We start from the raw sequence: 17,114 nt of genomic DNA, 5'->3' as shown, positions 1-17,114 counted from the left end.
AAAAATACCAGGAAAAACTCAGCAGGTCTGACAGCATCTGCGGAGAGGGATAAGTTAACGTTTCGAGTCCGAATGACTCTTCATCAGAACTAAGGAAAAATAGAAACGAGGTGAAATATAAGCTGGTTTAAGGTGGGGTGGGACAGGTTGAGCTGGATAGAGGGCCAGGGCCAAATATCACCACCGTCAACACCTCTTTGTCCTTTTGTCTATGACATCGTTTGGCAATCTCCACCTAATCACTGGCCCTCTATCCAGCTCTACCTGTCCCAACCCCCTTAAACCAGCTTATATTTCACCTCTTTTCTATTTTTTCATAGTTCTGATGAGTCATTCGGACTTGAAACGTTAACTGTATCCTCCTCCGCAGATGCTGTCAGATCTGCTGAGTTTTTCCAGGTATTTTTGTTTTTATTCCATTCACTTTGCTGGCTTTCTTCACAGTACAGCTGAGGACTGAAAGAAGAGATGGCTCTGGGGTAGAATTGGAGTTTGTAAGGATAAATAAAGTTGGGGATTATCATTTATTGTGTGGGACAAGATTGTTGGTGAACTGTAGAAATCAATGCAATATCATGCCAAGAATGAAAACTGGCCAAGGATATGGAATGTAGGATATAACATTAGATATTGTGGAGGTTTACCTTTTGTGGGAGGGGGGGGGGGGGTGGGGTGGGGAAGGGGGAAATCTTTTTCTGACTTTTGAGACAGTGTCTTAGGAGACAGTATAATAGAATAGATTATACATCCTCTGTGGGATGAATGGCCTTGATGGTTTAAATTGTTTTGTTTCATTGGGCCAGATCTTACTGTCAAAGTAACAGAAAAGCTAATGGCAATTGTCGTTATTTACATGCAGATGATGCAGCAACTTTAGGCAAAGGGGAAAATGCATGGTTAAACTCAAATATCTAAAAGTTGCAGTCAGAGTTGCCCCGTTCCACTGTTTCATGTATTAGGACAGCTGTATTTCAGTGTGTTCTCTGTGAGAGCCTTTATTGAACTGATCAGAAATGGCAGCCTACAGTCAGTTTGCCTCATGGCAGAGTCACATGACTATGGCAAGCCAGGTAGTACACTTAGTAAAGATTGCATTTCCAAAACCTAAACATCCCCTTTTGCATATTGAACAAAACATACAAATATCCCCCTTTTCCTAGCAAACAAAAGACACATTTGCATGTATGATCCTGTGTGACTGTGGGTTACCCAGGTTACCCACTATATACCACTGTTGTCATGCATTAACAATTTTGTTTTGCTAGTAAGTGTCTGCACATGTATTGCACACATAGTCTTTAAATCGTTCCGGTCTATTGATTGTCCATGTGCGTGTTGACATTGGCTATACGTCTGGGTGATTTTTCTTGTCTGGAGAGTGTCGTTCCCATGGCACTTCTTGCCTTGGTGACTATTGTTGTCCCATTGGAGTTATTGGGGGCACATGGACCTCTGGGATTGATGATAGTTCTGTACTCAGTACAGCTGGTGAGATCCCTTCTCCTTGACCAGCTGATTGCGATGAAGGAGCAGCTTCGCTAGCTCATCGTATATGCCTATGGTTGGCCCTATAGAGCTGGTTGAGATTTTTCAACTACTGCTTTGAATTGCCAACCGTGGTACTGAGAGTCATTATTTCTTCCTGATAAGTTTTGTGTCGTCTCTGAAATTTGTTTGTTCAGATCTCGCACAGCTTGGTTCATTGAAGGCTTGAGGTTATCGTGCGTTTTCAACGGCATATACTCAGCTGGAATTTTGCCCTTCAGATTTTCCAGTTTAACTCTGATGTGTACATATTCCTGCAGAACTGCTTCATTGACTTTCTGCCCATGCATTTCCGTGCACTGACCTGGTCGGAGGAAGATATAATAATTCTCATTGTGTTATTGGAATTTATTGTAAAATAGTGGTGTGTGTGTGTGTGTGTTAATTGTATTAAAGGCAGCTGGTCTGAAGGCTTTGATGTAAGCATCATAAACATTGGGGAAGTTTAGAATGTAAAGTGTAAAAGGACATTTGCATTTTAAAATTAACCAAACTAGATTCTTTTCAAAGGAGGGGTGAAATGTGTCACCTAGCCAGGTGAAGTTTAGAAACAGTTGTTTATTTTTCCCAAAGATTACTGGTAAAACTTAGTGCTATGAGAGATTTTTATTATCAGAAAGATGAAGTCCAAAGTCTTTATCACTCCAGTGATGGTGATGGGAATTTGCATTCAAAGGGGAAAATATGTATAAAGGAGAGAAGGCTATGTGTAAGGGTAGGCATTTTTAAGATCTAACAAGTATGAAAAGCCTTCAGCATCTATTCCTCAAGCTGCTGTTTTCAAAGGACTATAGTTAAGAAAACTCACTTTGAATTCAACTGGTTCAGGGTATTGTGTATCACTTTGTCTGGGTCTTTTAAAATCGATGTGTCTTACAGTTGCCTTAACACAAGTGTAACAGGGAGTCAGATTAAGTAGGGGATTTAGAAGTTATCATAGTAGTAATTTGTAGAACAATGTATATATTTAAAATCATTTCTCTTATTAATAAATATTTAATCTAATTTTGTAAAAACCTGTAAGACTTGGTGGTCTTATTACTACTGAATACAAGGCACGCATCTCAAAATTTATCCAAATTGCAAAACAGTTGTGGCAGTTGTTCCAAGTTTCCCTTTGGGATTTGAACAACTCGGCATTTATCATCGGCTGTGCCATAACATCAGCAACCATCTTGTGGTTTACTTACATAATGTTTCCCTCACTAACTAGTATTTACTCGTATATGTGTTTGCTTGCCTGTTGCTTGTCCTTTCCTTTGTCCTTGTTTTGCAGCTTAGTGCTTTTCCTGAACTATTTTTAGCAGCAGCTTTTCTCAGATTTGAACATTTGTGTGCCTTTCTGCGCTGTCTCTTCTCTGCATAATTTCCAAGATTAAAAAATCTATTTTTCTTCACTTCCTGACACCATGTTTCATGTATAAGGACAGCTGTATTTCTTCAGTGTGTTCTCTGTGAGAATCTTTATTGAACTGATCAGAAATGGCTGCCTACAGTCAGCTTTCCTCATGGCAGAGTCACATGACTATGGCAAGCTAAGTACCACACTTAGTAAAGATTGCATTTCCAAAACCCAAACATCCACCATTAGTTTTACAAAAATGGCATTTCACTGTCTCACCATTCATAATGCATCAAAAAACTGAAGTTGCTGTATTTGTGCATAAAAACAAATTAAACTCACCTTACAAAGTTAACTCTTTTCCATTCCAATCTAAATATTCTTTTAATGAAATGATAAGTGTTAACTACTGCTAATCAACTTCTCTGGTGCTGAAAGTTAACTATTACAAGCATGGAGTCCCATTCCTTTATTTGTGATTCATTCATGGGATGTGGGCTTCGTTGGCTGGGCCAGCATTTATTGCCCAACCCTTGTTGCCCTTGAGAAGGTGATGGTGAGCTGCCGCCTTGAACCGCTGCAGTCCATGTGGTGTAGATACACCCACAGTGCTGTTAGGAAGGGAGTTCCAAGATTTTGACCCAAAGACAGTGAAGGAATGGCGATATATTTCCAAGTCAGGATAGTGAGTGACTTGGAGGGGAACTTCCACGTGGTGGTGTTCCCATCTATTTGCTGCCCTTGTTAGTGGTAGTGGTCGTGGGTTTGGAAGGTGCTGTCTAAAGGAGCCTTGATGAATTCCTGCAGTGCATCTTGTAGATGGTATACATTGCTACTCTTGTGCGTCAGTGGTGGAGGGAGTGAATGTTTGTGGATGTGGCGCCAATCAAGCGGACTGCTTTGTCCTGGACAGTGTCAAGCTACTTGAGTGATGTGGGAGCTGCACTCATCCAGGCAAGTGGGGAATATCCCATAACAATCCTTACTTGTGCCTTGTAGATGGTGGACAGGCTTTAGGGAGTCAGGAGGTTGGCTACTCGTCGCACGATTCCTAGCCTCTGACCTGCTTTTGGAGCCACAGTATTTATATGACTAGTCCAGTTCAGTTTCTGGTCAATGGTAACCTCCAGGATGTTAATAGTGGGGGATTCAGTGATGGTAGTGCCTTAGAACATCAAGGGCCGATGGTTGGATTCTCTCTTGTTGGAGATGGTCATTGCCTGACACTTGTGTGGCACAAACATTACTTGCCACTTGTCAGCCCAAACCTGGATATTGTCCAGGTCTTGCTGCATTTGGACATGGACTGCTTCAGTATCTGAGGAATCACGAATCCTTCAGGAACTGTTGGGGATATGAATACTGTAAAAAGAAAATTTTAAAAATATTACTTTTTCTTTGTCTTTTTCACTCTCTTAATCCAAAATTTCTTTCCTTCCCTTTATTTCACTTTCTTACCTGATTTGACATTAAATTCACCTACTCTAATTCACAAACTTTCTCTATCCTTACACAGTTAATTTCACAATCCTTCAAATTGATAGTTTAAGGAGATGCGCAATTGTTTGTCCTGTTTAGCCGGAAACAAAGGAAAGAAATACATGGGCTCATTGACCATGGGCTGGAATGTGAGAAGTCTGGCAAATGGCCCAAGAAGGCTTTGTTGGGGGGTCATTGCCTAATATCTTCCCGCTGCCTTGCATTTTGCCAATGGTGGGGGAGGGGGTGGGATAAGTGGCAGACAAGCCACCCACCTGGAGCCCAGTCATGCCACTTAAGTGGCCATTTAAGGACTTCTTCCCACTTCCGTTGGCATTTTAGAAGCAGTGGGGAGTTTGCTATCAGCTTAGCCCTGGTGACCTCAGCAGCTGGGGGGCTCCTCTTAGAGCATTTTATAGCCCATAGAGGGACACCCCCCCCCCCCCCCCCCCCCCCCAACCAGTGGCAGTGGCCACCCCATGGCATCAACGTTGCCTGCCCTCAGTGACCCCTGTCTGGTTCCGGCACCCCCAGATTCCATTTAGCTGACTTTGATGGCACACAGCCATCAATGTCTCCTCATCCTCCAGGTGCAACCCCAGCAGTGGTCACTGCTATTGGTGGCGCTGCTGAGACTTGTCCAGTCAGGGCCAGCAGCTCTTGGGGATGGGTAGACATCCTTAATAGGACAGCAGTCCTGGCAGCAGCCACTTAATTGGCTGCCACCTGCAAAATGTGACCCTGGGGGCCCCCAGAAATGGGGTCTACCCCTTCTTTCAGCCCAGGCTGCAGTGCCCCTGCCACCTTCTCAAAGTTTCCTTGCTGCGACATTATGAACAATCTGCCATGCAAAAGAAAATTAAAAGCTAAATTTGTAAGTGGAAGTCTAACCATAAGCCAGACAGCTGCTATGGCAAATAATGGTCCATTGTGTTCTTATTCTTCACAAATTGAATTATTAAATGTTTTAAAGAATGTGGATAGGTGAAAGAGAACTTCAAAAACCACCTTCCACCCTAGTGATATACAATTAGGTAGTGTTCTTTAAAATATCTTGGCTAAAGTCCTATATTACAGCTAAAGAGAAAGATCTTCAGCTATAACACCTGGGCAGTAACCAAGCACCTGGGTTACTTTTGAAGGCAGAATAATGCATCCAGTCCAAAAATTGCTTCAGAGCTACCCTGGGATGTTGTGCGCTGCAGCACAAATGATTAAGACTAGTCAATCTCCTGTAGCACTGTGTAGCCTTCAGCTGATTTGAGAGTGGGTGATAATTAAACCTGGGTATGCATGGTAAGATTTTTTAATAAGATATAGGTGTATAATATCTAGTCTCCATTGTAACCTTGGTCATTTTGTCTTTATTTTTTATTTACTTACAGTTAAATGGAGGAAGTTCTGACTTTGGGAAAGAGAGAATTAGGTTTGATTAAAGCTTAGGAAGGAAAAGTTTGTACTGTGTTTGCTGACTTATGTTGATCCCACTGACGCAGGCAATGCCACAGGCTGCCAGTGCAGCTTCTACAGCATTCTTCAATGCTATCAATGAGAAAAAAAAAACCACACGGCTTGCAGCTCGGGGCACTACGTGAAAAAATATTCCCCTGAGGAGTTTCTCTGCAGTACGCCTGTAGGTGTTGGAAATCATCAAAATGGGTACAATAGTGTCACCACTGGCAGGAGGGTGTCATTAGAGTGACAAATTTACATAGACATTTCCCATTCAAAATGTGGATGTAGGAATTTGCAATGGGTGGGGGCAAGGTAGTTGACAAACATATGGCAAACTTGACAACAGAAAGTAGACATTTGTAGGTGGGATCTGTATGTGTGCATGACATCTAATATGTAGATCTTTTAAAGTTTTGCAATGAACCACATTCATTACAGTTCAGAAGACAAAGTCAAGGACATATTTCACATTCTCCATTGATACTGGTGGTGATATTTTATCATCAGACTGTTCCTTTTTCTAAAACAAAACATCAGACCAGTGAATATTGTGATTGGAGAGGAAAAAAAATATGGAATGCTCAATGAATAATACTGTAGTGACAATGCTGTTTTCCTCTATAATCTCCAGAGTAAGGATTATATTTTGAGTAGGCATTTTTCCAATGATTATCAAATGAGCAAACTGTGACTGAACTGATCACTTTTTGTACAACTGTCAATTTGTTTTGCCTTTCTTTTGCAGTGTCCTGCTGTGGGAATTGGAATAGATCACAGAGGGGAAATAAGCCTTGCCATCAAATATATACCACCGGGTGCTTTAGGTAAAAGGTCAAACTATCTTTCAAAGGTGCTTCAAAGTATGATCCAGCAAAGAGCATATAAATTGCAGTTATATTCTCTCCCACATTCAGTTTGAATCCTCCTTCCCAAGATGGCTGAAATTTATCAATGTTCTTTGAAAACTCCAGAGGGGATAATGGGTATATCCTTTTCCAACTTCTCTCCTTGTCTCCTGCCTTCTCACTTGTGGGCAGAATGTGCAGCCTCTGCTGAATGACGCTTCACTGATTTTGCTGTGTGGTGAAGCGTAGCCAGAAGCCTAAACCTGCGTTTCAGCATTCTGTGACAGCAGGCCATCAATATGCAGTTATCCAACCGCTTTTATTAACTAGGTACTTCCATTTGTGCAGTAGAAAATGTTGATAACAACTGTCAACTTTCAGCTCCATTTTCTGTAAGATTCATCATGCTTCCAAATTTTCTTTGCGTGCAATAGTGCTGGATAAGAACCTCCCCACCCCCCACTTTACTATTTTGCTAGTGAGCAGGAATCTTTCTTACCAAACGATTGCTGTTGGCTAACAAGCATTGTATAAAGACACCTTTTATCTTTTTTCACTGGAGCAACAACAAATAGTTAATCCATGTGTACACTTGTGGAACTTCAGTTTCTCTAGTGGATTCATAATTCACTGGAGGAATGATGGCGAGAGGATCATAGTTTGTGGAGCTGTGGAAGAAGACAACTCATGCAACTTGAGTTGTTATTCTGTACAAACTAGAACCCTGTGCACCTAATTCTGAGATGAACAATCAAGCATTGAGGTATAATTCAGAAAGGAACTTCACTAGAACTTAATAGCAATAATTATCATGATGTTAATGGACAGGTTAATGAAATTAGGTTTATTCTCGTGATGATGGCAGGGATGTGGGGATGGAGAGGAGAAAATAGACATGAAAGGTAGATTAAATCTTATGGTGATGGATGGTTAATCCAGGCAAAAGGTTCGGAAATGAGAGGATATACTTTTAAAAACAATGACTATATTGTGAATTTGGACTGAACATTTGCACCATGGGTACCAGCTGCTTAGAGCAAGTTAGCATGAAAGACCATTGAAGCAAGTAGTACAACGAAGATCGAAAGATGATTTATAGAGGAAGTTTGTGGGGTGATATGCTGAGAAAGTGAATGGGTATGAGAGTTGAGGGTAGGAGATGAGCAACGAGGGCCATCAGGTCTCATGCCCCTTTGCCTTCCTGTACATAGATTGTAGGGTGATGACGCTGTGATCATGGAGAGCATTCTTTTTGCTCAGAGTCCTTTTGTGGTGGAGTGAGGAGGATTTAGCCCTGATCAACCACAAAATGATAGAAACAGCTCGGTATATTTCTTCAATTCCACCTAGTAATTTTAATTTACAGCATTGTTTTACGAAGTTGATATATTTAGTTTTGAAAGGGTTAATTTGAGTTTTTATGTAATTTATTAAGGTGCTGGAGATCCATCCACTGGAGAGGTACACATCTGGATGAAAAATGCCAGGGACTTGCCCCAGCTTCGATCATCTGGAGTGGATTCATTTGTGAAATGGTATTTTAATAGTTATATCCTGCATAGAATTCACAGACTTACTTCATTTTCAAATCTACAAAGAGATTTGGAGGGAAAGTGGGATTTTTTTTCTCATTGTCTCATTTATTTCTTGTCATTCATAAACCAGACTCTGGCCAGGATTCTGTTGGGTTGACAGGGGTCTCACCCACAGGTCGGAAAATTGGTGAGGAATCACCTTCTGGTCTGTGGGGGAAGCCCAATGGAGTCAAGTGCCCTTCAGGCACATAAGTAGTCACCTTCGGGCTTTCCCTGGGATTAAGGTTCCTGGTGGTGGAAGCCCCACCTGCTATGATCTGCCAACCAATCAGAAGCTGGCAGCTCCTCATGCTGCCAGTGGGAGCGGTGGCAGCTGGTGGCAGTGCACCCAGTAGAGGTCCAGGATCATCGTGGGATTCCAGACCAAAGGTGAGTGATGTGGGATAGGGGCTGAGGTGGGGCAAGGGCCAGGGTTGTCTTTCAGCAGAGCCACCCCTTTCCCGATGCCAGGGCCTTTGATCGGGCACTGAGGGCCTGTGAATGAGGGACTCCCCACACCCCCCTTTTTTAATGGGCCACAGGCAAACATGACAGAATTTGCTGGGCAGCCTTCGGGAGGCAAGGGAAAGTCATGTGACTCCCATTTAATCCCTGAGGCACCACTAAATTGTGATGGAATTAGGCATAATAGGTGTCAGTTGACTCATTAATCTCTTCCCTCCCCCACCCACCAAGACCACTTTAACTTCCCGCATTATTTTATCCTCAGTTATGTGCTTCCCGACACTAGTAAGAAGAGCTATCAGAAGACTCGGATTGTGAAGAAGGACACCAACCCTATTTATAACCATACAATTGTGTATGATGGCTTCAGAACGGAGGATCTTAAGCAAGCCTGTGTTGAGCTGACAGTATGGGACCATGAAAAACTGACTAATCACTTTCTGGGTGGACTCCGACTGGGCTTCGGCACCGGTAAATGTATCATTCTTGTTTGTGCTTGTGGAATTTTCTTTTGAGGTCTGTAGTTCTCTGTGACAAGGCGGTAAACCTGGTTATAGATGCTAATTGACCAATGCTGCTCCTGGGATTCAATTTTGTAGGTGTGGGACAATGATAGTCTCCTGTCAGTGATGCCTACAAAGAAACCAAAGTGAAATGATGGTCAGACAAGTAATGTATATTGTACAGGAGGCTGCTTGTAGCGACAAGGTTGGAGGAGACTGGGTGGGACAAGACCATGGGCGGATTTGGAAATAAGGACAATGATATAGTAAGTGATGGGATGATGGAATCAGAGGAATGGTTCACGGCTATATTGTGCAAGGGAAAAGATAGACAATAGTATTCTAAATGGCCTGTAGTTTGTGGACATGGGATGGGCAGCAAGGAAAGCTTTGTAGAAATTAGCTCTTCAACAACCATGGGAAAGAGACAAGAAAGGTAGCAGGCAATGTTTTTAGGTGAAGGGGGAACCGAAACAGCGTTTTAATGATTCAAATGTGGCGTAGGAAGCTCAGCTGAGGACCAAGCTTTAGCCAAAGGGTGCAGTCTGAGATAGCAGCCACATGGGTTGGCAGAATTGAGGTCAGAGGTACATGGGCACTAAGACATGGAGAGAAGAAAATCTACTATATTTCTGTGATCATTAATCTGGAGGAAACAGCAACTTATCCGGGCTTAAATCTTAAACAGGCAGTTGGTATGAGTTACGCTACCATCATAAAAAATGCTGCATTGCAATTGCAAGGAGTCCCAAGTTGCATGTGACTCTTAATATATTGGTTAACCTTTTTCGTGGTGACAACTCTACCAAAAAAAAGTCTGTTTATAATTCTTTGTCCTGCACATAGTCACCACACACATTCTTCAATGATGCGTATCTCTACTGCTGTTCCTGTTTACTTTTTTTATTGCAGATGGAGTTGAGATTTATTGTGCCTGATGTCATCTAGTGACATAGGGATAAATAGGCAGCCACATTTGCATGATCATCACATAACTTTTGCAGTTACCCTTCAGATTGGGCAGTATGTGCATGGAATGCTGATTTGCCAGAACTGTAGTTGCATAAAACAGATATCCAGTTTCCACATTATATAGTACTATGAAGCACATTTACAAGCCACTATTGTAAGCAGGAATGATTTTGTTGATCATTCCACTGCCAACTACTCATTTCAAAAAGAGTCTCCCTAAAGATCGATGCTTAATTTAACATTGCTTTTCAGCAAATGTTTGGATATGCAGCTTCTCACCCCCTCCAATACATTGCTCTGGATTTTACTGTGGGCTTTGGGGCTCCAACATCAGGACCGAAGGTGAATCCTGAACCCACAATTAGCAGGAATGCACCGGCCTCCTAATTGGCTGCCCCTCCATTTGCTGTCCAATTAAGGATGATGAGCATAATTTCAATGCTACCGGCGTAATCAGAGGGCCGGCATATCTGGAGCCTCAACAGCAGCAATGGGAGAGGTGGGCCTTGCTAAGGCAGGGCAAGAGAGAGCACCTCAATGAAGAGATGCCCTCTGAAGAATTGAATATTCAACATAACATACTGCAGTCACAGCTGTGAGGCCATTGTGAAGGGGAATGCTTCCACAAGATGGCCTGCAGTTGTGTCCCTTGCAGCCCAACTTTGGAGGATGTTTCTCTGGGTCCCAACCTGCCACAGGGGAGGCTTCCAGCCTTTTAGCTACGGGCTCCAGCCACATTGTGGGGGGACCTGTCTGTCATGTGGAAAGTCCAGATGGCATGTGAAGAGTGCCCTCAATTGGAACTTTAATAGGCCTAATTGACTACCTGCCTTTGGTGTTTGGGTAGCCATCAACCTTCAGAAGCCACCTCTCTGAAAATAGGCTGGAGGCAGGAGAATGCAAGTTGGTTGTGAGAAATTGTCATCACGCCTGCCAACAACCCACCCCCTCGTTCATGGCAAAATCCAGCCATGATATCCTCTGTAAAGGGCGTGTTGTTGATGACAGTGGTGTGAATGTACTCCATCCAATCTCTTTTAATTTGTCGATTCCTGACTGGGTTTAGAGATGCATGTTTCTGTAAATAAAAGCTCTTAATTGTGTAAAGATTAGACTCAAGTTCTGTCCATCACCACCTGACTACCTGGAATAGAACAGAGCATGATCTTTTTTTTAAAAAAAGGCTTGACTGCATGTGATGGAAGAATGTGAATGGAAGCCCATAATGGTATCTAAACTTTGGTTGAAAAATGTTAATGTGACCCAAAAATATGCATGCAGCAGGATTGGGGGCAGCATCAAAATTCTATAACGTTCGACTTATCAATATTGCCTGTGATTATTGAAGATCTTTTGAAATATGGCAGATGAGCATAATTTACAACTTGCAAAGTCATGTGTTAGTGCTGTTTTGCCTTCACCCAACAAAGTAACCTAGTCCCATCATGATATCAAATTAAGAGCATTTTCATGTGTGCCTAGCTTGTCATGGGCCTGACACTCATGTAAATGTGATTAAAAATTGACCTCTGTGTCGCTCTGTGTGTGTGTCTATGTCATCACTAGAGTGAACGAACTTTCACACTGCTCATGCTAATGTTTTGCAGGTTATAGTTATGGAATCCCAGTAGAATGGATGGACTCCACAGAAGAAGAGGTGGCTCTTTGGCAAGAAATGGTGTCCAATCCCAATGAATGGATACCAGGGTCCCTGCTACTTCGGTCTCAACTGGGAGGCAAGAAGCTGAAATGAAATAGCACTTTGTGCAAAAAGACTTTTGAGAGTCTCTACTGCCAAAATGCCATTTGTCAATCAACGACTGATAATGCACTTAGTGGACTTGATAACGTGAACCAAGACATGTTTTTTTTCTGTTTCAAACATTTTACCTTCTGAAATGACTGAATCTATTGCCATTATATACTTGAATCACGAATTCCTTATAAAGAAACCATTTCAAATGTTTGTAAAGAAACTATTTTCTTACAATCCTTTGTATCCCAGCATTGTAACTAAGTATTTGCAATTTCCTGGTAATTTTCTTATGAGCCTTCATCACATTGCTCACTATTTTCTGTGAATCGTCTTCCCTGATTATAGACCTCACAGTTACACTGGGCATGTAATAGTATGAAACCTTGGGAGTTTTATCTGGTTTATTGCTTTTCCATAATATTTCTCTCCAATCCTGAACGTTGTCTTGCTGAAATAAAAAAAATTGTTGGAAATACACAGGTCTGGTGACATCTGTGGAGCTAAAAACAAGAGTTAACGTTTCAGGACCACAAGCTTTGTCAGGTCACAAATGAAGGGTCATCAAACTGAAACATTAACATTTTTTCACTCTCCAAAGATGCTCTCTGAGCTGCTGAGTATTTCCAGCATTTTCTGTAAGTTTTGATTTCTAGCATCCATAGTATATTGCTTTGTATCATTGTCTTATTCAAGGTATTCTCAGGAACACTCCAATATTTTGTACCAAAGAATGATGGAATGTATGCCTGTGTCTATAATTTCCCATTACAGTGAGCTTCTGGTGCCACCCAGAAAGTTACTGAGTGTAGGCTAGGTAAAGATATCTTAAGTCTTTGCGTGCCTTTTAATAAAAACTCTTACTGTTCAGTTAGAAAAAACAAAACTGGTAATGTTAAGCAGCTGAATGGTTTATGAACGGGCCCAAAGGAATGCTAAACAGAGATCTGTAAGATGCAGCAAATATTAGAGAAATAGTCACCAGCAGCTTCTGGGCTGGATTGAGATTTGCTGACCCAGATGAATCATTTAGTAATGTGGAGAGTGCACTTATATCTATTTTGTTATAAAGGATTCTTCTAACTCTTCTATTTAGTGTATAGGCTTTTATCTCCATTAGTTATCATTTATAAGAAGTTTCTGCTGAAAACTTGCCAGTTCTTGTGCTATTTTTAATAGAACACTTTTAGCAAATTAGTTTTTGCACAAATGCTAAACACTACATTTACTTGCCTCACAGATATACCACAACTGATGTAGTTCAGAAAATAAATACCATAGGAAAAAGCTGTGTTGGAAAAGGATCATAAATAGAGCCAGTTCATGAATCATAACATCCGTCTGGCCAAAGTGGGTTAAAAAAAACACTGCTGCACCTGGAGGGCTGTAATGCTGTTACTATAGTAGGAATGTAGCTGCCAAATTGCCCACTTAGATAATTGCTGTTTCATTATCAAGTTCAATTGAGGATTTATTTTTTGTTGGATTCCTTTCTTGGCTGTTTGTCTCAACTCTTCAATAGTTGGATTGTTCCCAGTGTTGTATAGCAGCACATGCTCTGCATTCCAAATGTCCTAGTTTTATTATTGCAACATAACAGAAAGGAGGCAAACAATGCATTTTGTAAATATTGTAGTTCCCCTCCAGTCACATTGTAACCTCTTGAGTTTAGTCATATGTTGCTGTACAGTGAACCAGCATTGCCTTTGCTGTGCATATTATGAGCTCTTCATCTAATGACAGGAATTCAAACTTGAAACATTTCCTGCTTTAAAAACAGTGAATTGCTTGGATGCGTTTTAAATGTGGTGACACTGCTTCATTGGTTGTGTTACATCTAGTCAGCCTAACAAGGTGGTTGGAAACTTTTTGTTGTGTTGTTTTGAAGTTCTAATTGAAATGGATGAAATGCCAATGTAGTTGTCTATCACACAGTGGCAATACTTATGAATTCCTTTCTCTCTTCCCCTCACCAGCTATAATTAGGAACCTTATCAAGCACTATCTGAACATGCTAATGAAAGGAGAGTTTTTTTTTACACCAGTAGCAAACCATGTTGGGTCCAACCCTCTGATGTCCACCAATCAGGTTAAGATAGCTATTTATCAGTCCATTTACAAGTGGACCACATTTCACTTGTGAAAAAACATCTGCTCCTCCCTGTAATTTTCTGCCCTGAAAAAAATTGATTTGCTAAGCAAGGAAGGCATGAATGAACACCAGGGGCGGGGCCTGCTCACCGAGGTGTAAAATGATGTGGGGTGACGTCAGGCGTGCATCCTGACATCACCGCGTGTCATTTAGATTTTCAGTTCGGCGGGAGCACAGCCGACTCAGCTGCACGCCTGCCGAACTGTCAAAGGCCTGTTAAGGCCATTAATGAACTAATTAAGCCTATTGAGAAAACTGCCCATCCAACCTTAAGGTTGGTGGGCAGGCGAAGAGCCCAGGCGGCCTTCGCATTTTTCATTGAACCTCAGCCATGGGTGGGGTGAGGTTTTATGAAGGGTTTATAAATTAAATAAACTTTTTCATTAAAGTGACACTGTCACAAGAGGGAGACATGTCTTAAAATTTTTTCTTTAGTTTAAATTCCAAAAATTTTAATAATCTCCCTGAGGCAGCTCTGTGCCTCAGGGAGATTTCTGTGCTCTTTCGTGCACATGCGTGAAAGAGCGCAGGCCCTGACTCAGGGAACCTCCCCTCCCCCCGCCCACATAGCACTTCCAGGCGTGTGTCATGCTGGGCAGGCCTTAATTGGCCCACCCACGTAAAATGGCGGCGCAGACCCGATCGGGGGCACCGATCGGGTCCGTGCCTGCCCGCCCTCGCACAAACCCCCAACGGGGGAAAATTCTACCCTAGAGATTTGAGATAAGACTGTATGCCTTTACCTCGTTTATAATATTTTAAAACATCTGTTTAACTTTACACCATTACTTAATGGTTTGTTGCTGCTATTTTCTGACACAATGTTTACATGTTGTAATATATTTCAGTGTCTGACTAGCTGGTATTTAATTTTTAAGAAGAAAACATAAAGGTTTTCCCTGGTCCCAATCTAAATTCAGGATAGCTTTTTGGTGCAAAATCAATGAATCGCAATGGAGTTGAATTTGACTTGCATGATGCTAATATTGTTTTTTTTCAAATTGAACTTAAGAAATGAGAAGTGAAAAGCTGGACTATAGTTTCATTCTAGTGCAATGGTGGATAATAAAAAAAATATTAAATATGCCAGCTTCTTTTGTGTCTGTTGACTATCTAAAAGCTTTTTCAGACCGAACTAATTCTTGAAAAATATCAAATCAGATACGCTTACAGGGAGAATCCATTAGAACGTGTGGGTTTATCTATGATATAATCAATTGAATTGACTTCTTGTTGGTGTCCTGTATTCTATTTTCCAGTGCTCATTGGTAATTGGTAAAACATCACTTCACTTCCTCCACCCCCCTTAAACAGTATAAATTTAATTACATTTTTGCTTCTCTTTAGCTCTGAAGAAGAATCATACAGACTCGAAACATTAACCCTGTGTTTTTTCTCTCCACAGATGCTGTTAGATCTGCTGAGTTTTTCCAGCATTTTCAGTTTTTGTTTCCAATTTCCAGCATCGGCAGGATTTTGCTTTTATCTCATTGGTAATTTTTCTTGTTTAAACAACCTTTTTATCCTTTCTCGGTGTCTTTCTCCCTCCACCTCTTTCTTCTCCATGCTCCCCCCCCACCCCCAACTCTGCCTGAGTGTTGACTGAATAAGCATTCATGTGCCATTGTAGCCCATTCCAGCGCAACTTACCCTGTCAGACTCGTTTCCCATGCCCCTGCTGATTCACCTCCTGATTTTACCCCTTCTCTCCCCTACTCCAAGGGTATTAACATTCTTTTTTGTAGTCCTCAGATGATAGTAGGCTAACCCTGGCTGGTGTCTCTTGTTTGACAGAGTATTACTGTACTGCAGCAAGAAAATTAGTACAGGTGGAGCTGCCAGAGGACCCTTGTCATCGATCAGTTAAAGTAGTGCTTTGTCTTTGTGTAAGGAACAAACTTAAAGACATACCCGAGGGCACAAAAGATATGTTCTGCACTGGCATAATCCAATGTTATTGAACTCCATGTTGTGGAGATTTCACCCTGAAGGAAGTACTGAAATATCAATAAGGGAATGAAATGGAAGCTTTACATTTGGATTTTGACCCAGCTTGTCCAACATCTAGTCCTGAGTATGCTACGATTTCCTCCAGTTCAATATTGGGAAGACCAAAGTCTTCGTTGGCAGACTCTGTTATAAACACCGCCACTAAAACCATCCTCTTCACGGTCACTGTCTTGGGTTGGCCCAGACTGTCTTCCTCACTTTGCCTGTCCCTTGATGCTACTCCCCAACCAATTTTGTGCCCTATTACCATCCCAGGATGATATCTCATACAAACAAGCCCATGGCGTCTTTCTACTCCTTCCTTGGTATTTTCTGCCGCACTCATTTTGACAACCATTGCTGGCTCTCCCTGAACAGCAGCCCCAACCAAATATATTCTTGGCTCCCTGCTCTCTCCCCCCAACCCCCACCACCCGCCCACCTAAACTTTTACTCCTTTTCCAGTATATGCTTCTCATTGGAGACATCACCAGAAGACATTGGGGGTCAGATGAGGTGGCGCAAGGTTTAACACATGTCAATGACACCCAGCTCCACCTCTATCAACTCCTCCACTGCTGCTGTGTGGTCAGGTTGGTTTTTTAAAATTATTCTTTCATGGAGCATCTCTGGCTGTGCCAGCATTAATTGCCCATCCTTAATTGCCCTTGGGAAGGTGGTGGTGAGGTGCTGCCTTGAACCGCTGCAGTCCATGTGGCATAGGTACACCCACAGTTCAGTTAGGAAGGGAGTTTCAGGAATTTGACCTAGCTTGTCCAACATCTAGTCCTGAGTAGGCTACGATTTCCCCCCGTTCAATATTGGGAAGACCAAAGCCATCATCGGCAGACTCTGTTATAAACTCCGCCACTGAAACCATCCTCCTCCTGGTCACTGTCTCGGGTTGACCCAGGCTGTCTTCCCTACAGTTTAGAAGTAAATCCACTAGTGGACAAATGAGGAATTGACTGCAGACTTGTAAATAACGAAGCTGGGGCAAAGTTTGCGTATGGTTATTGAAGTATGAGCACATAACTCCA

The 17,114-nt window shown here is 42.0% G+C and overlaps 1 protein-coding gene and 1 long non-coding RNA gene across 7 annotated transcripts in view; one reads left to right on the top strand and one right to left on the bottom strand.

Moving 5' to 3' along the window:
* LOC144683879 (uncharacterized) overlaps positions 1-15,171 on the top strand; it is a 135,881-nt gene extending 120,710 nt beyond the window's left edge. For all 6 annotated transcript variants that reach the window (XM_078547420.1, XM_078547419.1, XM_078547418.1 and 3 more), the window contains 4 exons: positions 6,567-6,645; positions 8,102-8,201; positions 8,971-9,176; positions 11,788-15,171. In XM_078547420.1, the coding sequence (XP_078403546.1) occupies positions 6,567-6,645; positions 8,102-8,201; positions 8,971-9,176; positions 11,788-11,933 (531 nt within the window). In that variant the 3' untranslated portion in view covers positions 11,934-15,171. The remainder of the gene's footprint in view (positions 1-6,566; positions 6,646-8,101; positions 8,202-8,970; positions 9,177-11,787) is intronic.
* LOC144683881 (uncharacterized) lies at positions 970-2,801 on the bottom strand. Its single transcript, XR_013577357.1, has 2 exons — positions 2,736-2,801; positions 970-1,849 (listed from the first exon to the last, which is right to left on the bottom strand). It is a non-coding gene; the product is annotated as an uncharacterized LOC144683881 (long non-coding RNA).
* Positions 15,172-17,114: the final 1,943 nt, after the last annotated feature.

Source organism: Cetorhinus maximus, chromosome 8 (genome assembly GCF_964194155.1).
Source record: "Cetorhinus maximus chromosome 8, sCetMax3.hap1.1, whole genome shotgun sequence".
Classification (NCBI taxonomy): Eukaryota; Metazoa; Chordata; class Chondrichthyes; order Lamniformes; family Cetorhinidae; genus Cetorhinus; species Cetorhinus maximus.
The sequence above is the reverse complement of the archived record's forward strand: the minus strand, read 5'-3'. Positions and strand labels throughout refer to the sequence as shown.